The 27,611-nt window shown below is 43.8% G+C and overlaps 1 protein-coding gene across 1 annotated transcript in view; it reads right to left on the bottom strand.

The window, feature by feature from the left end:
* The window catches only part of fasn (fatty acid synthase), a 185,293-nt gene that overhangs the window by 123,811 nt on the left and 33,871 nt on the right, over window positions 1-27,611 (bottom strand). The window contains exons 10-14 of the mRNA XM_034193248.1: window positions 24,431-24,618; window positions 22,858-23,047; window positions 16,677-16,771; window positions 15,342-15,476; window positions 12,957-13,160 (exon numbers count right to left, since the gene is read on the bottom strand). Coding sequence (XP_034049139.1) covers window positions 12,957-13,160; window positions 15,342-15,476; window positions 16,677-16,771; window positions 22,858-23,047; window positions 24,431-24,618 — 812 coding nt within the window. The remainder of the gene's footprint in view (window positions 1-12,956; window positions 13,161-15,341; window positions 15,477-16,676; window positions 16,772-22,857; window positions 23,048-24,430; window positions 24,619-27,611) is intronic.

Below are 27,611 nucleotides of genomic sequence, written 5' to 3'. Positions count from 1 at the left end.
CTGCTTCTGCTGATGGCGGTGACAGGACAGGGCGTGGACCGGAGACCCTGAACCCTCACACTGCACATAAGCACGGTGACCACTGCGGATGAATTGTTCACAGTGCAGTGCGTGCGTTTGCAGAGTCCTCTCGTACCCTCTCTTCTTCACCATGGGTTTGCCAACGGGCGCAGTTGAACAGAAAATGACTGTCGCGTGGTGACGTGACCCCCAAAGTGAGACTTACGAGGTGGTGCAAAACAAGAGCAGAAGACTGATTTGGTCATTCATGTGTTTGACAGGTGCGTGCGAGCTGGTCCGTGGCCTATTTTGGAGCCATGAAATGACACTTATGAGGAAATCTTATATGTTGCCTTCTAATTTATATATTTTTTATAATACTCATTTTATATTCAGTATTGTAGCCTTTAGAGCGAACAAATGGCAACGACTGGTACAAATCCAAATGAGAAATACATGAAATAGCTGTTAAATATGCCCTCAGATTGTTATGTTTGTGGATCTTGTGTTGTGCTCCGGTCCCTTTAAGTGTGTCCCCCCAAAAGCAATCACGTGATCCACACAGGTGCAATTATGTAATCAACGTGCAGGTGTATAACATTCCAACGGCCACCTCATTGTGGGTTCTCGGTCACAAAGAGAAATCTGTTGCTACATGAGATGTTTTTTTTCTATGTTGTTTTTCCTCATTGCTCTGGCTGCACATGACGCACACCTGCTGCGTTTCATGACTGTCAACAGGTTATGGGTCCAGAGTCACCCAGAAGCAGCGGTTTACTGAGAACAGTCGCAATGTAAAGCATGTCCAGTGAGACAGAAGTATGAACTGTGTGAGACAAAGTTTTTGGCTCATCTTTGGCTGGCAGGTCTGAAGGAAACCATTCTGAATGAACCACACGGTGATGAAGACGAAGATGAGGAGAAGAATGCCGAGGCGTACACGGAACTAATTCAGGTCCTTGATAACAAAAGTTTGTCGCTTGTCATGCGAGATGCAGCTGATGATGAACGCAGAGCACTGAAGATATTAAGAGACGATTATGCCGGCACAGCAAAGGGGCGGAGCCACTGCAGAGTCTGGAGGTGAGCGTGGAGCCAAATGGAGCAGACATCGTGTGCTTCAGATGTGGACAAAAAAGGCGATAAAGCGAACAAATGTTGATGCAGACAGTGGTGTAGCATTTGTAAGAGGAACTCACACAGAGACGCCACCTACAGGAGGAGACAACAACACGGCGATGTGAGACAGGTGTCCGAGGAGGCAAGCAGCGTGGAGTTCACATTTCGAGTGAGTGACGAGGAGTGAGTGACAAGGAAGGGACAGCCAAGACAGGTCGCATCGTCAACATGCAGGGCCTGATGATGATGGACTCAGGAGCAACTTCACACATTGTCACAGACATTACCAAGTTCAGAGACTTGGATGATGACTTCCAGCCCCAAACACACTTTGTAGAGTTGGCTGATGGCGGGAGATGCAGATTTGATGCCTCTCCTCAAGGCAGTCCTGGCTGAACTGTCGCGTTGGTGTCCCCAGACCTGTATGGTGCACCCCTCACTCTCAGTAGCTGTTGTACGTCATTTGTCATCCAAGGTTTCCGATTTGGAAACACACATATCTGCTTCCAAAATGTTACACAGTCCACACAGAAGTTGCTATAGCAGTTGTAGTGTATTCATTCAGGGATTCACGTGACAGTGTGCCCTGGCCCTCAAATACATCCCAGTTTGTGTGGTGAAAGCAGTCCTGGAGCTCCAGGATGGCCCCATCAGGCCATGTTCTCACTGTTTTAACCATAGGCCCAGCAGTTTATCTGAGGGATTATGTGCTAGATGATGAGAGTGATGATCAGGTGCTTGTTAATGTTGTTTACTGTTACAGAGTGACAGGTGATGTCCCGCTGACGTTTAGAGACGCTGTAACCTCCCACAACTCAAAGGAGTGGATTGATGCTATGGATGAAGAGATACAACAACTAAGAGAAAATGCCACGTTCACCTTAACCGACCTGCCCGAAGGTAAAACAGCAGTGGGGGGGGGGGGGGGGAGATGGGTCTATGCTCTGAAAAATAATCGTGATGGAACTAATAAGTATAAATACAGATATGTTGCAAAAGGGTGCAGCCAGAAAGTGGGAGTGGATTATGACGGAACATTTTCACCTCCAGCTAACATGACAAACATCAGAATATTACTGCAGAAAGCACCTCTGTCATCGTGAAGCAGCCGGCTTGATGATGACAGAGTTGGATCGGCTGAAACATTTCTTGGGTATTGATTTTGAGCAGAGTGATTGATGTGTAAGAATGACAAAAGAAATGTGGAGAAAATACTGGAAAGGTTTGATATGCAGGACTGTAAACCTCGAGCCACACGTGAACAGAAACTAAATTAGTCAGATGATGCTGAAAAATGAGCGATGCCAGAAAATACAGAGAAGCTGTGGGCAGCCTGATTTATTTGAGTACAAGACCAGATTTAAGTTTTGTGATCAGCAAACTGTAAAAAAAACCAACAGAAGAACAGTGGACCACCATGAAACACGTTTTTAGATATCTAAGAGGCACAGCTGAGTAAGAGATCTGTTACAAATGGTCTGATGATGTGGAACTGGGATTACAGGCCTACAGTGATGCGGACTGGGCTTCTGATGGAACTGATAGATGTAGCACATCTGGATATTGCATAAGTCTAAACAAAAACGGCCCTTTGATATCTTGGTAACAGGAAATGTTGTATTTATACTTTAACAGGTACTGATGTCACATATTTTACCCCATCAATTTCATTTGACTTCTAAAACATGCAGAACAAGTTGTTGAACATATGTGATGATCGCCGTGAAGCTACAAGTAATGGCATCTGTGTGGCGGCGTGTCGAATATTGAGTCCGTCATGAAATTACGTTCTTCCTTTTGATGCCGTTAATTCTGTCATATCATCATGAAAATTGATACAAAGATCAAGAATGATAACCTCTTACATGTGATAGGGGCATCGCCCATGGGCAGGGCAAAATGCCTCTCTAATGCCCCCTTGCATCTTTCAAAAACGCCTCCCCATAGAGGTATTTTGGAGTAGGGAGATGAAAACTGGTACACATATGTGACTTGCATAGACATACAAAAAAGTCTCATGCACCTTTGGTCTACTCAAAACAGGAAGTCAGCCATTTTGAATTTTTGTGTCATTTTGGCATGATTTCCACACGTATTTGAACGAACCCCTCCTAGGAATTTTGTCCAAAGCACTACAAATTTCTTTCAGATCATCCAGAGACTATACTGATCAGGAGTTTAATACACCTTCCGGTGCTACTTGGACACATCATCAGTGAAGAACTCAGGGTCATTAGGTGTTTCGGGTCTTTACTCTTCATACACCCTCACCTGGGTGACCCTGACAAAGTTTATCAGGCCCCGGCTTGTGTCCAAGTGACCAGTTCCACGTATCCCCCCCCTTTGGATCCACAGCCACCTTGAGGCCCTCTCTGCAGCCTCTAGCGTGTTCGTGATGGCTCTTTTTGCCTGCAGTCCTTTCACTCCAAGGAGTTTGAGGGTGCACAGCAATGAATAGCCAGCAAAGCCTCGGTACCTGATCTCAACCGGTTTGCAACGGGCTTTCCAGGCATTGCTCTGGTATTCTCTGATCATCGTACTTGGCCCTCTTTCACTCGTAGGCTTCATCAATTCGATCCTCCCATGGGACAGTCAATTCCAGAAGGACCACCACCTGACTGATGTCACCACCACATCTGGGCAGAGAGAAGTGGTTGCGATGTTGGACAGAGATTTGAGTTGTTTACCCAAGTCAACTTGGAGCTGCCAATCACGAGCAGTGGTGAGGAGCCCCATTGAAGAGCTAGGTTGATGTTGTTCTGCCCCAGTCTAATGAAAGAAATGGCCTGTTTGGGGGCAGCCAGAGTCTTACTGCGCTGTATCGCTGTGCAGATGGAATACGCCAAAGATCTTAAGACTTGGTTGTGGCACCAACAGTATCACCCCTCACCTAGTGCTTTGCGGCAGCAGCTCAGGATTTGCTCCAGGGTGCCCCTCCTCTGGCACAGCTTGCACTCAGGAGTGTCTACTGGGCCCCAAGTGTGCATGTTAATTGGACATGGAAGGACGTCGCAGACCAACTGGAAGAGAAACTTGATGCGTGCTGGCTCTGCTCACCATAGCTCTGCCCAGGTGATCTTCTGGGATTCAGCATGCTCCCATCTAGTCCAAGCCCCTTGCTTGGGCATGGCGACCATCTTGCCACTTCACTCTTCCTCAACCTCTGCTCGAATCTCATCCTGGACTAGCTTCCGCTTCTCCTCTCCACAGGCCAGGACATACCGGGACTTTGGGAAGCAACCAAGACCTGTGCACCCTGTTGCTACTGAGCCTACCAGCATCTTGTGTCTCAGCCATGCTTCTGCTCTGCTAAAGGCCTCTTGAGCTTTCTACTTTCTCCCCATCTTCATAAGAATTCCTGCAGAAGCAACCTTGGTGTCTACAGAGTCCCTGTACATCATCGCCTCTCTAGCATGAGTGACTGAATTCCTCAGTCAGTCCGCTGAAAGGAAGTTACAGCTTGGTGAAATGGCTGTATAGGGCCATGCTGCTCAAGGATAGAGGGAGCCCAAGCCATCTTATAAGAAACTGGGTGATTGCCTTCTCAAAAACCTCTACCATTATTATTGGTACCTCGTAGACCAACAGGGGCCAGAGAATTCCTGGTAGGATTCCATGCTGGTAAATCCAGGCCTTGAATTTCCCTGGGAGGCCAGATTTTTTCCAATCAAGGTGAGCCAGGTTGCTAGGTCGCCCTTTGTTTTATGGTTGCTGTGTCCTTCAGAGAGCTATCAAAGATCTTGCCCAAGGACTTAACCGGTTTCTCAGACACTGATAGAATCCTGGTCCCTCCCAGAGCAAAGCAAGATTCTTCATTCACTTTGCCTTTACTCAGAACCAAGATCCTTGACTTCGCAGGTTTGAAACTCATCCTTGCCCATTGGGTGAGCGGCTGCCTTGGTCCCAATATTGACTTGGGGCCGCTGCATACTGCTTCTACAGACTTAACCAGTATGTTCATTGCTAGTGAGAAACGTGACACTGAGCTCTGTCAGATCCGACCGAGTGCCACACCCCTTTTACAGGAGGCACTTGACCAGCTCTGTAAAGGGTCCGACCCTCAGTCCCCTGCGGGTATTACCCGGAAGGGGTGCAGATTGAAGGCTGTTTAAGCTGGTGGCAAGGAGACTCGTCTAGCTGCTTACTGCCCCTGTCCGGATGTCCATCCCCGCTCACACTGACCTTGCACCCTGCCCGAATAGCCCTGGAGGCAGGATACCAAGCCAGCCACGCCCGTTAACGGCAGCTCTCCTGTAAGTGATCTGGGCTCATGGAAGTTGCTAGAAAAGGTTTGTGATCCATACAGTAGATCCCAAGGGATGTGTTAATTTCATAAAAACCTTACAGAACCTGTTGATGTTGAACACACTTTACCAATTTAATTACCAATCCTTAAGAAGACTCCAAAAAAATCTAATGTCCACACTTATGCTTTAACTGCAGATGGAAAATTTATTGCAGAGTTGGCAAGTGCAGGCGTACAGATTAAATTAATTTTTTATATGATTAAAGGGATTAGTAATACGGATAAAATAAAATGACATAAAATTGATAAAAATGAATGACCAATTGTAGGATGTTGAAGTTGGCTGTCCGATCCAAGGTAAACTTAACGTGATTTATAATCCAAGACCGAATTAAAGGGGAGTAAAATCTAAATTATAATCTAAACAGTTGAAGTTGAAAATCCAATCCAAGGGGAATAATTTCAAAATATAATCCAAAATTCAAACAGAAGAGAGGGAAAAACCACTTGGCCTTGTGGTCTTGTCCTTTTCTGCTGAACTTTAATCCTCTGGTGGAAACACTAAATTTTGTACAAAGTCTTAACATCCCTCGAGAATCACAATCCTTGCAGGGTTAGAGCTCAGAAATCTTCAAGCTGGAAATTTGTCCCTCAGCTGAGGGGGGGTGTAGTTGGTCATCTTCTGTTGAGCCTGTTCCTCTTTTACCTTTTATCTTAGCCAGGGTGAAGCCTGAAGTCTCTTCTTGTGATGAAAAGTGCTCAAAAACTCTCTTCCAGTTGCGATTTTTCTTATCCCAGAGTCTGTTGCTTGGTGTGGTCGATCTTCGCATCAGGTCCAGCAGAAGAAGGCAGGAGACTAACCCCGATATTCTTCCTCTTTCAGGCTTTCTACCCCTTATTCCAGTGGGCGTACATTTCATCTCTTCAGTCTTTTTCTTCCTAATAAGGTCATCAATTGAGCTGATTCTCCTCTCCCTCCTCCTGTTTGCTGGACATGTCTGATCATGTTAACAGTCACATGAAATTAGCTCATTTCTTTGTCACAGTGGAAAGTACCAAATTTCCCTGTTTCACTGAAAAGTAGTCACATCCTCTTTCAGTAGAAACAGGTATCTGACAATTATGCACTCCACAGCATTATTTTAACACTTATTCATCAGAAATTCTCTTCATTCTCAATCATTCTGTGTTACGTTGATTATTTTATCTTAAAACAAATTTTAATCACAGCATTATCCAATATAACCATTATAAAATCATCTTCAACACTTATGAGATCATTTCAATCACACCCTCATTTAATCATTCTCCTTAATCATACAATTTTTAATCTTTAAACCATTTAATTGCATTTCTTGTTCACAAAATAAGTCACTTAGATTATTGTTTACTAACATAATATCAAACAGAGGGATTTCAACCTTCCTTGACAGATTGTACAGCCAGTGATTATACCCTTCTCCAGACGGTGCCAGGCAAATTTTACTTGGCCGGAAGACACTCGCATGCTGAAGTTGTTGTAACAGTCCATGATCAGGCTGCATATCTTGTCTGGAAAATGGTGTCTTGCAAGTGCAGTTTTGTCAAGCTTGTGTGGAATAGAGCTGTAGGTGTTTGTTAGATCAAGCCAGAGAACTACCAGATTGCGTTTGTTCTCTCTAGCCTCCTGGATCAACTGTGTAACCACTCCCGTATGCTTCAAGCATCCAGGTACACCTGGGACTTCCCCTTTCTGGACTGAGGTGTCCAGGTAGGTGTTCTTTAGAAGGACGTCTGTCAGCCGGTGGGATAGAATCTTGAAGATCTTGCTCTCCACACTGAGCAGTGAGATGTTCCAGAATTGCTCAATGCTGTGAGAGTCCTCTACTTTCGGTATCCACACACCCTTGGCATATCTCCACTGGGAGGCCACTTTCCCTCTCCTCCAGATCACCATCAAGATCTACCACAGGCGTCTAAGGAGTCATTGACATTGCTTGTAAACTTTGTACGGTACGCCGCTGGGCCCAGGAGCCAAGGTAGATCTTGCTGCTCTGACGGCTTCTCTTACCTCCATCAGAGTGGGTTCAGCACAGTTGAATTGTATCACTGGTTCTGGCAGTTGTACCAGTTCTCTGCAAGGCCTCAAGTCAACGTCTTTCAAAGTGTTGCTGAAGGTAGTGTGAAGAAATCCAGAGACTACACTGATCAAAAGCTTTTTCTATGTCAAAGGATGTGGCCGCTATGGCACTGCCATTTTGACCCTTCACCATGGAACATCAAGTCATGATAACTCCTTCATGCTTTGCCTGATTGACTTGAAACTTCACATGTGTGATGAAGGTCGGCCCCTGAACACACCTGCCCCCTCTGTTTGTGCTCTGAGAGCCCCTAGTGGATGAACCCATCAACTTGTCATAACTTCTACATGCATTGTCTGATTTGCTTGAAACGTGAACCGTGTGGTCAGTGTTGGTGGCATTTGTGGATCTTGTGTTGTGTTCCGGTCCGTTAATATGTATTTTTTTTTTATGTCATGTGATCCACAAAGGTGAATGTAATTATGTAATCAACATGCAGATGTATATAAAACAGCCACCTCATTGTGGGTTCTTGGTCACAAAGAGAAGTCTGTCACCACATGAGTTGTTTTCTATGTTGTTTTTCATCCTTGCACTGGGTGCACACGATGCAGACTTGCTGCGTTTCAATAGCCCCCGCCAGCAACGGCACACATTTAAACAGGTGCTTTTTGCTGTGAAGTTCTGTTAAGCGTGGATGATATTATATTGTGGTGTAGGTGCAGACGAGGATGAGTTGGGCTGCTGCCACTGGAACAATCACACAGGGTTTCATGCTGCGCCAACAGTTCTTGTGCTGATCCACAGATTTACGTGCAAACCCAACCAGCTTTTACTCACCAGCTGCATGGATCAAATTCGAGCAAGTTTCTCTCGCTCTGATTGATTTGGCAAAATACATGATATGAAATAACAGTGACAACAGTATACAAATAATAATGTTCATGAGTTCAATGGTTTGAATATTCATGAGGTGAAAGCTGGAACATACGATTCAACAAGGTGAAGCAGAGTGAAATTGCACGTTCCATCTTTCACCGAATTAAATATTTCTTCCATTGAAAGAAAGTAAAAACATTGTTTTATATAACAGCTAAAATAGATCCTTGTCATTTGATATTTTATTAATTTATAAACAACAGAAAAGGAACTTACATTTTGGTGTTCATCATTGCTGCTTAACAGTCCAACATTAACTTTAAATAGGAGTCCAAAATAGCGCCGATGTAGTCCAGTGATGCTGTGCACTGTTGCGTACTTCCAAAAAACAACTTCATGTAGTTCCTCAGTCCAGCAAAAAAAAAAAATATAAATAAAAAAAAAATAAAAATCACGTCAGCTTTTCATCCCAACAATGGAGTGGATTTGTTTTTGTGTTAGAAGATTTAGGAGCAACAATTAGCTCCTTCAAATCATTGTCCGTCAGCAAAGCAAACTCTGCATGTTTAGCTAAACACCACTCCCACTAGTGTGCGGGGTTCACAGCGTGCAATGGTACAAAATGTATGGAACCAAATTTACATGGTAAATGGAACCAAATTGTACACTAAAGGCAATGCAACACAAAGGGGACAAATAATCCATATCACGACATACAAAGCTTCAATAAAATGTCATCCACCCAGCCGTTATATAAACATACATATAGAAGGTTTTCTATCACACGACCGATTTGCTGCAGGACAGTTACAGTCTCCATCGTGGATTACTACGCGGCTGACACGTGAAAAAATAGAGAATGAAAGCTTGATATGAGGCTTTAAACCCTCGAGATAAATCTGTTTAACGTGATCGATGTGTAGCAGCTGGTTCAGTGGATCCGTATATTATACTGGATAGTGAATTTAATGACAATGTAACGAACTGGCTGGTAGTTTCACAGCGTAAACTTAACATGGCCAGAACCAAGCAGGCTGCCCGTAAATCCACCGGAGGAAAAGCTCTGAGGAAGCAGCTGGTTACCAAAGCCGCCCAGAAGAGCGCTCCGGCTACAGGCCTGGAACCGTGGCGCTGAGAGAGATCCGCCGCTACCAGAAATCCACCAAACTGCTGATCCGCGAGCTGCCGACCAGGTCAACCCCGCGGGCCTCCTGCAGAGCATCACAGCAGAGCTCTGAAAGTCACTTTGTGGGGTAAGGATGACTCTGAGAAAGCTCAGAACTACACAGGAGAACCTGGGACCACAGTCAAAGATTACATTAGTAACACATGATGCTGTCATGGTTTAAAATCCTGCAGGGCAACAAGGTCCCCCTGCTCAAGCCAGCATATATCCACACCTGCTTGAGGTTCACCAGTGACCATCTGGATGATCCAGAGGAGGCATGGGAGAAGGTCATGTGGTCAGATGAGACCAGAATAGAGCTTTTTGGAATCAACTCCACTTACCATGTTTAGAGGATGAGAACAACCCCAAGAAAACCATCCCAACCGTGAAGCATGGGGGTGGAAACATCATACTCTGGGGGTGCTCTTCTGCAAAGGGGACAGGACGACTGCACTGTATTGAAGGGAGGATGGATGGGGTCATGTATTGTGAGATTTTGGCAAACAACCTCCTTCCCTCAGTAAGAGATGGGTCATGGCTGGGTCTTCCAGCATGACAATGACCCCAAACAGACAGCCAGGGCAACTAAGGAGGGGCTCCGTAAGAAGCATTTCAAGGTCCTGGAGTGGCCTGGCCAATGTCCAGGACCTGAACTCAATAGAAAATCTTTGGAGAAAGCTGAAACTCCAAACCTGAAAGATTTGGAGAAGATCTGTATGGAGGAGTGGACCAAAATCCCTGCTGCAGTGTGTGCAAACCTGGTGAAAAACTACAGGAAATGTTTGACCTCTATAATTGCAAACAAAGCTACTGTACCAAATATTAACATTGATTTTCACAGGTGTTCAAATACTCATTTGCAGCAGTAACATACAAATAAATTATAAAAAAAATAATAATATACATTGTGATTTACGGATTTTTTTTTTTTTTTTCAGATTATGTCTCTCATAGTGGACATGCACCTAAGATGAAAATTTCAGACCCCTCCATGATTTCTAAGTGGGAGAACTTGCAAAATCACAGGGTGTTCAAATACTTATTTTCCTCATTGTATGTGTTCACCAGCTGTGCATAGCGATGCAGCGGTCATGTGCAGCTTTGACTACATGCCCATCGTTGTGCACGCTAAGACATGGTTGGAGCGATCCAGTTTGTTTTTAATTTGCCCTATGTCATCATTGTTTGCAGACACACGTGCAGCACCGTGCTTTGCACATGGGTGATTGGACCACATGTGACAATATGTGTTCCCCAGCTTTGTGTTAACACTGCAGCTGCAATGTGGAGTGGCGCATGCTGCAGGAACACAGTACTGGTCGTGGGGGGTGGTCAGCACTCTCCCTGCTTGATTTTGAATGTCAACCACGATCCTCTGACAAATGTATAACTGTAGTGGGTGTGTGCACACGTGTGATCATGTCAACACACCCACCTTCCTATTGCAGCAAAGTGTTCATATAAATGTGGTTATGTCTCCAGGCTGTGGGGCAACCGAACTGGCCACGCTGTTTTTTCTGTGAGGCTGTCACATGATGACAGACTGTGTGGATGTTGCGATCGCGTGTCATGCGACGTGCCTGTCCAGTTGGATGGCGTACTGGCACTGTGAAATGCAGCCGGGCTGGGTTTTTATTATAATCTCTGTTGTGTTGGTGTGCATTTGTGCTACACCATAGTGTTCCATAACTGTCAGCTGTTTCATCATGGACATGACAACCATCCAGCTGTGTGGGGTTTGCTGACAGCGATCACACGGCACTGCAGCCACCATTTGCAACCTCGGCCGCACCTCAACTATAGGCTTGTGGTGTGTGGGGAACGACACACTCACACGCCATCTGTGTTGTCGGGGGGGGGGGGGGGGCACACACCGCACACTCGCATGCCATTTGTGGTGTGGGGGTTGGGGAGGACGGTACACTCACATGCCATTTGTGTTGCTCGGTAATGGCACACTTGCGGGGCACTTAGAAAATGTGGGGCCATTTGTACAGTCACCTGGTCTGGTCTCCTGTGCTCCATTTTCATGCGGGCTGCGCGATGGGCCCCACCTTTCCTAAGTGCCCCGCAAGTGGTGCTGGATGTTCGAGCACCTGGACTACAGCCGAGAGTGGGTCAAATGGGCACCCATCGGAATTCGCCGTCATTCAGCTGCTGGTGTGAACACTGCCTCGACCGCACCATTTGGCCAGGGTTCGACATGGCCAATGATTTCGAAAAGCCCCTCGGCCACTGCATGATTTGTCCAACCTTTGTTCGACATGCTGTGTGAATGTTGCAAGCACCATGGCAGTGTGACCTTATCTTGCCCGCTGTACAAATGGGTTTCCGGCGCGGGTGGCACACGAATGTAGAGTGCATGTGCTGTACCCGAATGGATGTGGCAACTGCTGTACGAGGCGTTCAAGTGCGGCTCCAATTTTTTACGAGTCTCATTCGAATCTTCCTTCGTGCGCAATTTGGTCTCAATCATGTTATGTATGAAGAGGCTCTAAGAAATGTGAGATTGTGAAAATAAATTTATGTCATGATGATGAAACTCAGCGAAATTGTTACACAGCTTCAAAATGTTTGAACGTACCTCATTGATTATTATATTGATTAGCTTATTTTTATGTTTAGTCTCCATGCTGTGAGAAGCGCAGGTACGTGCTGTAATCCAAAGTGAGAGCAGAGACTGCAGCACACAAACCAAGTTCTCCTCAAACAGGTGAGTTTAGGCTGCTGACATCACTGACTCTGATGTTAGTAATTGTATGAATGTTATAGAGTTTACATGCCACTGACATTTTTCCCGTATCCAGGTATCACAATGTTGTGATGAACTTCATCTCAGCCATTATTACGTTAGTACGCTGGGTGGGAAAAGTCAGCTCATTCCTGATGAAGTCAACCACAAATGTTTCCCTGCACCATCGAGCTGGCAGCGTGTTACTGAATGACTGCCATTCAACATACGGGGAATGTGTTTCTTTCCTCTCCATCTTTCTGCCGTCTTCTCTGCTCAAGTCACTCTTCTTAAAAGTCCTCCTCCCCCCTCTTAATAGTTTGGCACCTTAGCAGCTCTCTTAAGGCCTAAGATGCTTTGTGAACAACATTTATGTTGCCAAGGGAAAATTCTAAGAAATGTCTCAAAATTTGAGGAATTCTAGGATTTTTCTTAGAATAATGTCAGTTGGAGCTACTTTTAACCTTAGGCTGACACGGGCCCTGGTTTTTGGTGATCTATAAATGCTTTCCGAGTCCTCAGGATTGTACTTACTGTGTTGTCTTCCTGACCACATCTCATATTCAGACAAACACACCAATGGCTGTGCAGATGAGTACAAATATTTGTCATTTCCAGAATGTCAAAACCATAATTTATGTTTGGTTTAAACTTCGAAAGATCTTTGTGCAGTGCTCTACGTGCTGGCTCCTAAATGTTTCAGCCTCTTTTCTACCCTCTGGGTTTGATTTGGTGGACAGTGGCGGCTGGTACCTGCAGCAGAGCGTGTGGTGCGATCTCCACCACCATGGCATGGTCAGGCACCAGGCTCAGGCCCTCCTGGAACAACACCGGGCTCACCAGGTTGTTGACGTGGTACTCTGCTGAGCTGTACACCGCCAGATCAGAGCTCCACTCGGACTGAGGGATGCTCGTGCTCACCCAGCGGGACGAACGCCGCCGGGGCTTTTTGATCACCTACAAATCGGGCGACAAAAGAAATTTGTACATATGTAAAGCAGCATGAAACTTTCATTTGATTGGAGAAACAGCCATCAGTTTGTATTTTATATCCATATATAAAAAACTAAATACAAAACCAAGATCTAACACACACGGCGGTTTGCTTCAGACCGCAGGCTTCACATTCTGACTGGTCCAAAGCAGAGCAGCAGGTAACCAGTGTTTGGAGTTCATGGTCCCACTAAAAATACACCCTCACCAGCTACTTGTCCTGTCAGGTATTACACAGTTTAGCCTTTTTATCTGTACAGGTCTGCAGTGTGACTGCGGAACCACAGACTCTGAAAACAGACCACCATCTATGTTCAGTCAAAAATCCAAACAAGCTGTGAGATTGGACAATTACGAGGCTGTGTCAATAAACAGTCTGAAGCTGAGAAGCTGTCTGTAAAGTCGCCTCTGACATCCAACAGAGTTAAATGGTAAATGGACTGCATTTATATTGCGCTTTTCCATCTGCATCAGACACTCAAAGTGCTTTACAATGATGCCTCACATTCACCCAAACACACACACACCAATGTTAGGGTGCTGCCATGCAAAGTACTCACTACACACAACTAGGAGATTAAGGACCTTGCCCAAGGGCTCTTAGTGATTTTCCGGTCAGGCTGGGATTTGAACTGAGGATCCTCTGGTCTGAAGCCCAACGCCTTAACCACCCCAAGAGGTGATGTCTAGTGCAGCAGCTTTCAAAGTATGGGCGAGTGAGCCCAAACCACACCACCCCTCACATTTTAAAATGTGTTTTAAATACTTTTAAAACACATTTTAAAAGTAGTTGTGTGTTTTTAAAGAACTTTCTATTCTTTCACACATTTTACATCCTTTTGAAACATTTTAAACATGTTTTTAAATAACTTTTCTATTTTTACCTTTTGTCATATTTTAAACATCTCTTTTTTAAATGTCTTTGGCATAACTAACATTTTAACATAATATTAATTCAACTTTACAGGGACGGGTATTGATAAGATTGTATCGATATCGATGCCATTATCGATTCCCTTATCAATATCTCCTGTGAATTTTCTGTGTACTACAAGTAGACCTTACAGGTTTTCTATGTCAATAACATTTTACTGAGTCTTAAAGTAAATAAATATGAAATTGGTCACTGGATCCTTGACCTCTGGACATAAATAATAATGAACAAAATCTGTAGTTTCTCAAAAGTATTTCCTTTCAGACATTAATGGCACAAATATAACTCCATATCTCTGAGCTGAGCTCAGCCGGCTGCACGTCATCATCAATGTTATTCATAAAGAATGCAAGATTCATTTTTGGAGGAAAAAACGTTTTGGCCAATTGTAGTTTGTTGTCTGTATTACAACGTGTGGAAAGAGGTGTCATTTGATTTAAACGGCGATTCACTTTGAAGTTATTAATTCCGACCGGACTCTGTCTCGGCAGAAAGCGGCGCAGCGTTTGAAGCTGTGCGAACAGAACAGAGGACGATTCTCATTTCTTTCTCGCAACAACACAAGAGTCCCAGTTAGTGAATAGAATCCGCACAAAAGTGGCTAAAAATTGACATTTTTAAATGGCTTTGACGGGGTTAAGAAGCGGAGTTGTCACTTCTGAAAAGCAGCGAAGCAATGAACCAACGAAGCAGCGAGTCGGAGCACTGCTTCTTTGGTTTAAGCTTCAAGAACAGCCGCTGCAGAAGCAGTTGATTACAGACCCGCTGCAGGGTCTGCAAGCAATGTAGAGAAATAATCATTTTCCCAATAAAACACCCTCAAAAACAATGGCCGCTCTGAAGGACAGATAAGGGAATCGTTAAGCAAAAAGGCTGTTGATGTCGGTGGATCCAATCATGTCTTAATGATTCTCGAAAAGAACTGGTGGGCACCTCACAGTTTGAAAACCACTGGTCTAGTGGTTAAACCTTTGGCAACTCTGGAGCAACTGTTGGCGGTGATGTGAATCTGGCTCAAAACTCTTTTTTCCTCTCCTGTCTGTATCCAAAGCTGTCTGTGTCCTGTGCACTAACAAAAATCACTTTTTTATGTTAATAATCAATACTTGGATGTGCTCACAGTCCAAAGACTTGATGTGGGACAAAGAAGACACTTGGTTCTGGAGACCTGCTGATGGTCTCTGTCAATACTTCTTGAACATGTGACCAACCTTTCTGAGAGCTGCAAGTAGATTTGGGGCGATGGCGGCCATGTAGTAGGAATGGAAGGCCACGCCGGCGCTCCGCACCTCCTTGGCAAACACTCCTTTCTCCTTCAGCTCACTCACAAACTGACGAACTGCCTCCTGAGGGAAACACACAGACGATCCGTGACCTCCAGTCCCAGAAAGATCTCAAAAACAGACCCACTACACAGGAACAGGTGGTGTTAACCCCAGCTCATCGATCACCTGAACTGATCATCTGCAAACACCTCCATCCACATCTGCTTCAAAGATCAGCGCAAATCAATCAGATTCAGTTCATATGATCAATTAGATTCAGTTCATGTGGAACCTGAGTCTAGCTACAATCATGGGGATAAATCCATGAAAAGTCTTGAAGGTGGAAGTGGACCGCACTCGGAGAGCACAGTTAAAGCTTCGCCTGGATCCAAAAACAAACTCAGGATAAAATCCCTGATTTTCCAGGACATTACATACCTGCTCTGAAAAAGTCATCACCATCCTTTAGCAACACTTTCAGTAAAATGCTGCCAAGTGCCAAACATTCTTCAGGATCTCAGTGCCAGAGTCGATTCCAGATCAACTCCAAAACTAAATCACGCATTTCCCAGAACATTATCTGTCTGCTCAGCAAATTTCATTGAGTCAGTTCATTACTTATGGAGTTATTCTGCTGAAAGACAGACAAATCCAATTCTTACAAGAATAAAAACACAGTTCTCTTCAAGACTGCAGACTGCACGTGCACATTTATGTTCTAGTTCTGGCCACATTAAGCAGATTGATGACTGCTGGATAAAACCTGTTTTTGAGTCTCTTGGGTCTTGTTTTGAGAACAGACTCAAAAACACATTATTACCGAAAGTGTACTTGCACGCCTGAACTGCGTGGAGTAAAAACAGAGTCATCCTGTGCAGCTCCTCATGCATGCATTTCCAACAGAAACATGTCATTGTCATGACAACAATAAGAGTCCAGTAAGGAACATAAGAATTACAAAGAAAAAAAATAAAATAACCCTGACCTCGGTGTGACCACATGGTTGAGGTCACAGAGGCTTCAGCTCTGTGTGCAGACTGGACGCATGTCTGTGGTGACCTTCAACAACTTTTCCCATTTACAATGTCGACTTCAAATCAGTGTCAGTATTTTGTGACCAGAAACAATAAAATAAATGAAAAATTTAAATCTGGCCTTGTGGACCGCTTCCAACATTCTGCCCCCAAACCACTTTATGTTCACCATCTGCTCCAGCAGCTTTGACAAGATGCATCAGGAAATGAAGTCAAAGGTGTGTAGAAGAGTGGAGCTCTGCTCAACCTGAGGTCCTGAGATGGTGACGGTGTCCTCAGAGTTGTGGCACGCAGGAACAATCCCCTGTGGACACTGAGCCGTGCACTCCTCCCAGGTCAGACCTGCAACACCAAAACACACAACATTCAATCAATCAATCAACTTTTTTTTTATACAGCGCCAAATCACAACAAACAGTTGCCCCAAGGCGCTCTATATTGTAAGGCAAGGCCATACAATAATTATGAAAAACCCCAACGGTCAAAACGACCCCCTATGAGCAAGCACTTGGCTACAGTGGGAAGGAAAAACTCCCTTTTAACAGGAAGAAACCTCCAGCAGAACCAGGCTCAGGGAGGGGCAGTCTTCTGCTGAGACTGGTTGGGGCTGAGGGAAAGAACCAGGAAAAAGACATGCTGTGGAGGGGGGCAGAGATCGATCACTAATGATTAAATGCAGAGTGATGCATACGGAGCAAAAAAAAGAAAGAAACAGTGCATCATGGGAACCCCCCCACAGTCTACGTCTAAAGCAGCATAACCAAGGGATGGTCCAGGGTCACCTGATCCAGCCCTAACTATAAGCCTTAGCGAAAAGGAAAGTTTTAAGCCTAATCTTAAAAGTAGAGAGGGTATCTGTCTCCCTGATCTGAATTGGGAGCTGGTTCCACAGGAGAGGAGCCTGAAAGCTGAAGGCTCTGCCTCCCATTCTACTCTTACAAACCCTAGGAACTACAAGTAAGCCTGCAGTCTGAGAGCGAAGCGCTCTAATGGGGTAATATGGTACTACGAGGTCCCTAAGATAAGATGGGACCTGATTATTCAAAACCTTATAAGTAAGAAGAAGAATTTTAAATTCTATTCTAGAATTAACAGGAAGCCAATGAAGAGAGGCCAACACGGGTGAGATATGCTCTCTCCTGCTAGTCCCCGTCAGTACTCTAGCTGCAGCATTCTGAACCAACTGAAGGCTTTTTAGGGAACTTTTAGGACAACCTGATAATAATGAATTACAATAGTCCAGCCTAGAGGAAATAAATGCATGAATTAGTTTTTCAGCATCACTCTGAGACAAGACCTTTCTGATTTTAGAGATATTGCGTAAATGCAAAAAGGCAGTCCTACATATTTGTTTAATATGCGCTTTGAATGACATATCCTGATCAAAAATGACTCCAAGATTTCTCACAGTATTACTAGAGGTCAGGGAAATGCCATCCAGAGTAAAGATCTGGTTAGACACCATGCTTCTAAGATTTGTGGGGCCAAGTACAATAACTTCAGTTTTATCTGAGTTTAAAAGCAGGAAATTAGAGGTCATCCATGTCTTTATGCCTGTAAGACAATCCTGCAGTTTAGCTAATTGGTGTGTATCCTCTGGCTTCATGGATAGATAAAGCTGGGTATCATCTGCGTAACAATGAAAATTTAAGCAATACCGTCTAATAATACTGCCTAAGGGAAGCATGTATAAAGTGAATAAAATTGGTCCTAGCACAGAACCTTGTGGAACTCCATAATTAACTTTAGTCTGTGAAGAAGATTCCCCATTTACATGAACAAAGTGTAATCTATTAGACAAATATGATTCAAACCACCGCAGCACAGTGCCTTTAATACCTATGACATGCTCTAATCTCTGTAATAAAATTTTATGGTCAACAGTATCAAAAGCAGCACTGAGGTCCAACAGAACAAGCACAGAGATAAGTCCACTGTCCGAAGCCATAAGAAGATCATTTGTAACCTTCACTAATGCTGTTTCTGTACTATGATGAATTCTAAAACCTGACTGAAACTCTTCAAATAGACCATTCCTCTGCAGGTGATCAGCTAGCTGTTTTACAACTACCCTCTCAAGAATCTTTGAGAGAAAAGGAAGGTTGGAGATTGGCCTATAATTAGCTAAGATAGCTGGGTCAAGTGACGGCTTTTTAAGTAATGGTTTAATTACTGCCACCTTAAAAGCCTGTGGTACATAGCCAACTAACAAAGATAGATTGATCATATTTAAGATTGAAGCATTAAATAATGGTAGGACTTCCTTGAGCAGCCTGGCAGGAATGGGGTCTAATAAACATGTTGATGGTTTGGATGAAGTAACTAATGAAAATAACTCAGACAGAACAATCGGAGAGAAAGAGTCTAACCAAATACCGGCATCACTGAAAGCAGCCAAAGATAACGATACATCTTTGGGATGGTTATGAGTAATTTTTTCTCTAATAGTCAAAATTTTATGAGTAGTAGTGATGTGTAGAAAGATGTCCTAGCTTTACGGAGGGCTTTTTTATAGAGCAACAAACTCTTTTTCCAGGCTAAGTGAAGATCTTCTAAATTAGTGAGACGCCATTTCCTCTCCAACTTACGGGTTATCTGCTTTAAGCTACGAGTTTGTGAGTTATACCACGGAGTCAGACACTTCTGATTTAAAGCTCTCTTTTTCAGAGGAGCTACAGCATCCAAAGTTGTCTTCAATGAGGATGTAAAACTATTGACGAGATACTCTAACTCCCTTACAGAGTTTAGGTAGCTACTCTGCTCTGTGTTGGTATATGACATTAAAGAACATAAAGAAGGAATCATATCCTTAAACCTAGTTACAGCGCTTTCTGAAAGACTTCTAGTGTAATGAAACTTATTCCCCACTGCAGGGTAGTCCATCAGGGTAAATGTAAATGTTATTAAAAAATGATCAGACAGAAGGGAGTTTTCAGGGAATACTGTTAAGTCTTCTATTTCCATACCATAAGTCAGAACAAGATCTAAGATATGATTAAAGTGGTGGGTGGACTCATTTACTTTTTGAGCAAAGCCAATAGAGTCTAATAATAGATTAAATGCAGTGTTGAGGCTGTCATTCTCAGCATCTGTGTGGATGTTAAAATCGCCCACTATAATTATCTTATCTGAGCTAAGCACTAAGTCAGACAAAAGGTCTGAAAATTCACAGAGAAACTCACAGTAACGACCAGGTGGACGATAGATAATAACAAATAAAACTGGTTTTTGGGACTTCCAATTTGGATGGACAAGACTAAGAGACAAGCTTTCAAATGAATTAAAGCTCTGTCTAGGTTTTTGATTAATTAATAAGCTGGAATGGAAGATTGCTGATAATCCTCCGCCCCGGCCCGTGCTACGAGCATTCTGACAGTTAGTGTGACTCGGGGGTGTTGACTCATTTAAACTAACATATTCATCCTGCTGTAACCAGGTTTCTGTTAGGCAGAATAAATCAATACGTTGATCAATTATTATATCATTTACCAACAGGGACTTAGAAGAGAGAGACCTAATGTTTAATAGACCACATTTAACTGTTTTAGTCTGTGGTGCAGTTGAAGGTGCTATATTATTTTTTCTTTTTGAATTTTTATGCTTAAATAGATTTTTGCTGGTTATTGGTGGTCTGGGAGCAGGCACCGTCTCTACGGGGATGGGGTAATGAGGGGATGGCAGGGGGAGAGAAGCTGCAGAGAGGTGTATAAGACCACAGCTCTGCCTCCTGGTCCCAACGCTGGACAGTCACAGTTTGGAGGATCCAAGAAAATTGGCCAGATTTCTAGAAATGAGAGCTGCTCCATCCAAAGTGGGATGGATGCCGTCTCTCCTAACAAGACCAGGTTTTCCCCAGAAGCTTTGCCAATTATCTATGAAGCCCACCTCATTTTTTGGACACCACTCAGACAGCCAGCAATTCAAGGAGAACATGCGGCTAAACATGTCACTCCCGGTCTGATTGGGGAGGGGCCCAGAGAAAACAACAGAGTCCGACATTGTTTTTGCAAAGTTACACACCGATTTAATGTTAATTTTAGTGACCTCCGATTGGCGTAACCGAGTGTCATTACTGCCGACGTGAATTACAATCTTACCAAATTTACGCTTAGCCTTAGCCAGCAATTTCAAATGTCCTTCGATGTCGCCTGCTCTGGCCCCCGGAAGACAATTGACAATGGTTGCTGGTGTCGCTAACTTCACATTTCTCAAAACAGAGTCGCCAATAACCAGAGTTTGATCCTCGGCGAGTGTATCACCTAAAACATTCACCTAAAAGATTCAATCTGGCGGTTTGATTTTGTTTTTTATGTCTCCATACAGATTTCAAAGTGCTTGACATCAAGGTGGCAAGCACATGAAACTGAATCACGCTCCCAAATTAAACAGAAATAAAATTCAAATTAATTCATATTCACTTTGTGTGGGTTTTGTTTCCAAGTTTACTTTAGGAAAAATTTGGCAGGGTTCCATAGTTAGATGCGGCCCAGACTCTCACCAGATGACAAACACTAGATGATGAGATGGTCACTGGCTCAACAATCAGAGCCTAACATACATCCAACACACACAGACACAACATGTAACCTCCACACGGAAAGCAACTGGGCAAGGGTGGAATCAAACCCCAGACCTTCTCGCGGTGAGTAAACAGTGCTGACCACTGAATCACCATGCTGCCCATTTATTGGTCATCAGAGCTTACTGTCAGCATAATGATGTGATGAAGCTGAACAACGTTGACCAATAAAAAAAAAAGCCCAACTTTCCACAACTGGAAAATGCTTCACCGGCCCCGCGTGTCAGTTGTCTTACCTGTGGCAGGAAACCGGTCATGCATAAATTCTGATATCTGAGGAGAATAATCCAAAAACACATGCAACTGTAGTGAATTTATGTAATTATTAAAGCAGAAATTAATGTGTTAATGTCAAACACCAACAGTGATCTCACTGCCCTATTAAAAAAATCAAAACAAGGAAAGGGAGGTGATGGTCTCGTGGTTAAGTATTTGGCTTCAGACCAGAAGATCCTCGGTTCAAAGCCCAGTCAGGCCGGAAAATCAATAAGGGCGCTTGGGCAAGGTCCAGAGTTGCTCCCGGTGTGTAGTGAGCGCCTTGTATGGCAGCAGCCTGACATCGGGATGAATGTGAGGCATCATTGTAAAGCACTGAGCTTCTGATGCAGATGGAAAAGAGTTATATGAATGCAGTCCAAAACATTATCTGATAAAAACTGCTGACTACAAATCCTGGAGTCATCAGATTGGATTTGTATGTGTTTCTTCTAGATTGGACTATTGTAATGCTCCAGTTTCTGGTTTGTCACAGTCCAGTATTAGGGGTCTTCAACTGGTTCAAAATGCTGCTGCCAGACGTTTGACTCAAGGCAGAAAGTTCGACAATATTACGCCCATTTTAGCATCCCTTCACTGGCTTCCTGTAGCTGCAAGATTGGATTTTAAGGTTTTGTTAATGGGTTTTAAAATTGTTCATGGACTTGCATCTCCCTATCTGGCTGACCTGGTCAAGCCCTACATACCACTTTTGTTTGTTCCCAGAGTGAATAAAAAGTCTGCCGGTCACAGAGGTTTCTCCTACCATGCCCCAGCTCTGTGGAATGATCTCCCAGTGCACATACGACAGTCGGATAATGTGGAGACACTTAAATTGAGACTGAAAACCTATTTGTTTTCCTTGTTTTATTGTGTTATGTGTTTTTATTCTTGTGCTCTTTTGTTTGGTGTTTAACTTTTTATTACTTTTTATCTGTTTTTTTGTACTGCGTTTTGTAAAGCACCTTGAGGCGACCTCATCATGAGTTGGCGCTGTAGAAATGATTCAATTTGAAATTTGGATTGTTTTCATTCTTCATGGTTGAATTCCTTTTTTTTTTTCCCCCCTCTCTTTTCATAAACCTTTGGGAAGCGTTGGACTGAAACATCCAACCTGTTTGGTGAGGGTTGAACTAAGTTTCTGGTCATGAACAGGGTTCTAGTTAAAAACCATTCTAGTGCCGGGTCAATTACGTGATTGCAACTTTTTTCCTTTAAATCAGAGCGGAGTGCGTCTGTAACCGCTCTGATCTCTGTGTTCTGCAGCTTCACAGAGCGCTGAAACCAACTGACTGCTGATCTCTCTGCTGTTTGCACTTACATACAAACAAAATCAGAAATATATTTTTTATTTCTTTAATTATTTGGTTGAAATTGCAAAATAAAACAAAAGTATGACTCTATAAGCTTGAAATGTGATCAAATTGGTACATTTTTCAGCAACATTTCAGATCAGTTTTTGGAAAATCGGTGGTGGGCGGGACAACCGATTTGAACGTGACAGTCGGGTGGAAATTTGCAGCACTGGGTGATACCGCCCGGCACCGCCCATCGTAGCTAGAACCCTGGTCATGAAACAGAAGTCGTCTCTTACCGACTGCCGCCATGCCTCCAGGAGGGAGACTAGCTTCTTTGATACAATGACCTCGCCAGTAGGCGGCCAGGATGGCTTGACGGTGGCTGAGAGAGCCGTCAGCGTAGCCACAGGCCAGCTCACCAACAGAGTGACCAACGATGCCGTCAGGCTTCAGGCCCATCTTATGCAGCAGGTCAATCAGGGCAATCTGGAATCAAGACAGATACCGGATGAGATTAATTTTTCAATTTATTCCAATCCCATCTGTTCTAAGGGTGATGAGACCCATAAACACAGTGATCTACTGCCAGAGTACGCTAGCATAGTTTGTTGTGCAGGCTGATGTTGGCGTGGGTTTGTTTTTCTGATTATTCTGTGCTTTGCTCTCTGGTGGGGATCCAAGCTGTTGGAGTTGGGGAGTGACGGGAGCATAATGATTTGAGGCGGCTGATTTGTGGTGACATGAGAGCAAAAGGGAGCCTTGTGGACTTGTTTTAAGTGCGGAGGATCAACACAATTATGTAATGTGAAAAGTTGCAGGATTAACTCATGTTACATCATGTCTGAATGTGGTTCTTCTGCACTGAGACATGTTCAGTCTACATATACTGGAACACATTTGGAAGCCTGAATGTGTGTGTAGGATGTGGGGCATTTTGTAGGAGGGTCAGAGATGCATCGGGGTTGGGCTTCGATCTGGCGAAGGTTCTATTTCACAGGATATAATCCTTGTCTAACTAATGACAACTAATTCCAAGACACTTGACGTGTACAGTCTCAGTCCAGTCAGCTGTAACTGGGGAAGTACTCTGTGTCTGACTACCATCCCATCAAGGGGAGATGTGATCTCTCTTCTGCTTCGGGAGATAAGCACAGGCACCAACAACCCTTAGGGCTGACATAGGACTTACTAATTACAGCCCATTTTACTGGGACTTGAACCTTCAAAGTCAAAAGAATGTCAAAGCCAGCTTTATTGTCAATGCCATATGATGGACGCCTGTTCAGCGATCTGTCATTGTGAAAGCTGGAATGCATATGGCTGCTTGGCTACAACTTTTCTATCACTGCATGTTCTGACTGTGTTGTGCCTTTTGTTTCATCTCTGTAGTATGACCAAAATAGATGGTCACCCCACCGAGTCTGGTCTGTGCGAATCAAAGAGCACTGAGGGAGTTGCTTGTTAATGTGGTGGGTACGGTTTAACCCTTGCTTATGTATAGTGCCTTAAGAAAAAGACTCATGTTGTTATCTCGTGCTGTCTAAATAAGTTTAATTCATGCTCTTATTTTGAATCCATTCACATTTTGGAGACACTCCAGAGAGTCCAAGTGTCATTCCCCAGTTTCACAGGGAATAAAGACATCCAAAGGAAACTCTGAAGCAGGAACTAATGTTCTATAACTAGTCAAGTCTGGAAAAAGGCATTGCTGGGGCGCTTTGCCACATGCACAGTGCTTGACAGGCTTCCCAGCACACGAGTTTACTTTAAATTCTAACATGTTAAAAATCTAATGGGTTCTTTTCGGTATGAAGCAGTTGGTGAGCATATGGTGACATTCCGACTCCAGAGAAGGCGAGTCCACTCTACCTGCACTGCAGCAAGGCCAACAAAAGCGTGTATGGTGTCTTCAAAGGTGGCGTCATCAGCTTCCATGAGCAGATGAGACACAACCAGACCCGTGTCCTTCAGGCAAGCGTCCGAATGCAAAATGGACTGTCTGAAGTCTGGAAGCTGCATGAGGCTGCAGCCCATTCCTGCCCACTGCGTGCCCATACCTAAAGAGACGAAACACGGACATTAGGGCTGTTCATGTTATGTAGTGAAAAAATAAGTTGTGACAGACTTCGGGCCACATGCTCTTTTTGTTCCACTTGGGGTTTTATAGGTGCAGACCAAATCTGAACTCAATCAGATAAAGATTTAGAGGTCCCCCAGAGTTACACATTTTCCTCTCCCCCTGCTGGAAAGGCAGCGTCACCCTAACGGGAGAAGACTCTGATGCCATCATTTTTTTTCTCCACAGGCACATGTGATGGCTTCTAATCACAAAAAGTAGTGGTTGATTGGTCACCCAGAGGAGAACATTACTGGAATTACTGGATTACTACATTGCTTGCTTGAGGAAAATTGTTGGTTTGTGGGGGAGCCCTAAACAATGTCCGTTGTAACAATGTTACAATAACATTTGGCACAGATCTTGTATTTTATTAGTGGAACAAGAACAACATGTGGCCCAAAACATTTTGTAACATTTGTCATTTTGAACAGGTCTAACGAACACTGACATAGAAACACAAAGACACTTTAAGCAGACACGTCATCACGCTACACATTCTGTACCTGATGATGACGACCCTGGAAACCACTCAAATGGAGGTTTGATGCAGACTGACAGTACACATCCATTAGCATTAGCAACGCCAGCTAAAAAGGATGACTTTTGGACTGTGGTTAAGAGTGTTAATAAATTAGAAATACATGTCATATAATATTATTCATTTCAGACTCTCTAAAACCCATGTTAATACACTGTTGCATTTCTGCTGGGGTTATGTGAGGTTAACAGCAACGGCTGTCAGCAAGTTTGCACTGGGTCATTATGTTCTTGATATCTGCACAGTAAGTTTCTGTACTTTTGTCTGCACCAAAAGGATACCTTGTAAAAGCGAAGCGCCTTTCATTATCATGTGAAAAGACGTAAACAGCAGGCAGCGGTTCCACTAACAAAAGGCCCTGCTTTTCACATCTAAAGTTTGACTTAGCCACATGGCCTAAACATGACATGGCATTTTTTTGATCACGTAAGCACACACATGGGAGGATCAGTTCTTTATCAATGATGTCAACTGAAGTATCATTTCAAGTTGACCTGAATTGGAAACCACGTCGAGGAGGCTCAAAGCAAACTGATGTGATGAGAACAAAAGGAGATAAGGACAGCGCAGTGGGTGGACCGTGGGAGAAGACCACTGTTGGACTGTGAAGATGGATGGGACTCTGACCAAACAACAGAGAGCAGATTCTGATTATAAAAATGTAGTGAAGTCAGAGAGTCTTCAGTCTTTTCTGCTCTCTCCCCTGCTGGTGATTTGCTAAAAATGACATTAGGAGGAGCCGGCCAAACGGATCCACAGAATTCTGTGGATGGTAAACTTATCTTTACTCACTCTGTTTGAATAATAATTTGTTAATAAATTCCCGAGTAAGAGGTCTGTCTTCCAAGACAATGTACATCGTTAATTGAAACTGACTTCCTTATTTCACGTCAACGGACATGCGTGGTGTGTGACCTAATTAAGTAGTTTTGCTGTTCACATGTTGATGTGAACAGCATCAACTAGGGGAGGTGATGGTCTAGTGGTTAAGGTGTTGGGCTTGAGACCAGAAGATCCTCGGTTCAAATCCCCGCCTGACTGGAAAATCACTAAGGGCCCTTGGGCAAGATCTTTAATCCCCTATTGCTCCCAGTGTGTAGTGAGCACCTTGTATGGCAGCAACCTGACATCGGGGTGAATGTGAGGCATAACTGTAAATTGTTTTGAGCGTCTGATGCAGATGGAAAAGCGCTACATAAATGCAGTCCATTTACCATTTTATTTGATGTTTGGGTTCACAAGTATTTAATAGAAGTAAACAATTCCGCTCCAACCAGGAGGTTGATGTCTTGGGTTTTCAGTTACATACTGTGGTAAAAGGTCCGCTCCAACATATGAAAAGGTAAAAACTCAGATTAAAGAGGTCATAATATCCTTATGTGTAGTACTCCACAAGGTATTAGGTTTCACACTTCTTCCACACAAGTGGAAGAAGTGTGTACTTTGTATGTGTGTACTTTGAACCATTTTTCAGCCTTGGACATGCCTGTTGATAGTTCTTCAAGCCAACGGGTGAGGTCTACCCTTATCTCTAGGCCAAATTGCAGTGCATTAGTGATAGGGTATTCCATCACATGCAACGTTAGATTACAGAAGCCAGCTAGCGTTAAATGTATTCCTGGGGCCAGAGCACCCGATATTGCCTCTTACTTTAGTGTGCCGATGACGCACAAGAATAGTCAGCCAAAGGGACACCACACTAGATATAGCCACAGTTATTCGTGTTGGCACCAATGATATTTGGAGGAGACAATCAGAGATCACAAAACTGGACACAGAGAGGATTTGTGCCCTCACCAGAAAGATGTGTTGGCATAAATTAATAGTCTCTGGTCCCCTCCCTTCCCAGAGTAATGATGAGGTGTTTAGCAGACTAACATTGTTGAATAGGTGGCTGAGGCAATTTTAGAGACAGTAAGGCTTTAGTTTCATTGAAAACTAGCCTCTTTTTTGGGGGTCGACGTGGCTTGCTGATGCTGGATGGCCTTCACCCTACTGGGGAAGAGGCCACCATCTTATCTGTGAACAGAGTTCTACAGGGAGGGTAACATTAGGACTCAATAGCAGGCCACGGAGCAAGTGATCAGAGAACCTGCAGGGCTTACGATTAATGTGGCCGTGAAATCCATTAGCCTAACAGGGAAATCACAGCAAAAAATCCACTATGGTTATAGTGAAGTTTATGTGGCAGAGAGGGAATTTCAACAAGTTGAGACTATGGCCCGTTTCCACAGACATGCCCAGAAAGATCTTAGAGGGATATGTTTTGCAAATCAAACACCCATTATTACATTGGAAAACAGTAAAATTGAGAATGCCCTGCTGGCTGTTCCTGTAACATCGAAAATTTTGTGTCTGCCACCTACAACCTGTGTGGAACTTCTGGAATTTTA

This window comes from Thalassophryne amazonica, chromosome 18, assembly GCF_902500255.1.
Source record: "Thalassophryne amazonica chromosome 18, fThaAma1.1, whole genome shotgun sequence".
Lineage (NCBI taxonomy): Eukaryota > Metazoa > Chordata > Actinopteri > Batrachoidiformes > Batrachoididae > Thalassophryne > Thalassophryne amazonica.
The sequence above is the reverse complement of the archived record's forward strand: the minus strand, read 5'-3'. Positions and strand labels throughout refer to the sequence as shown.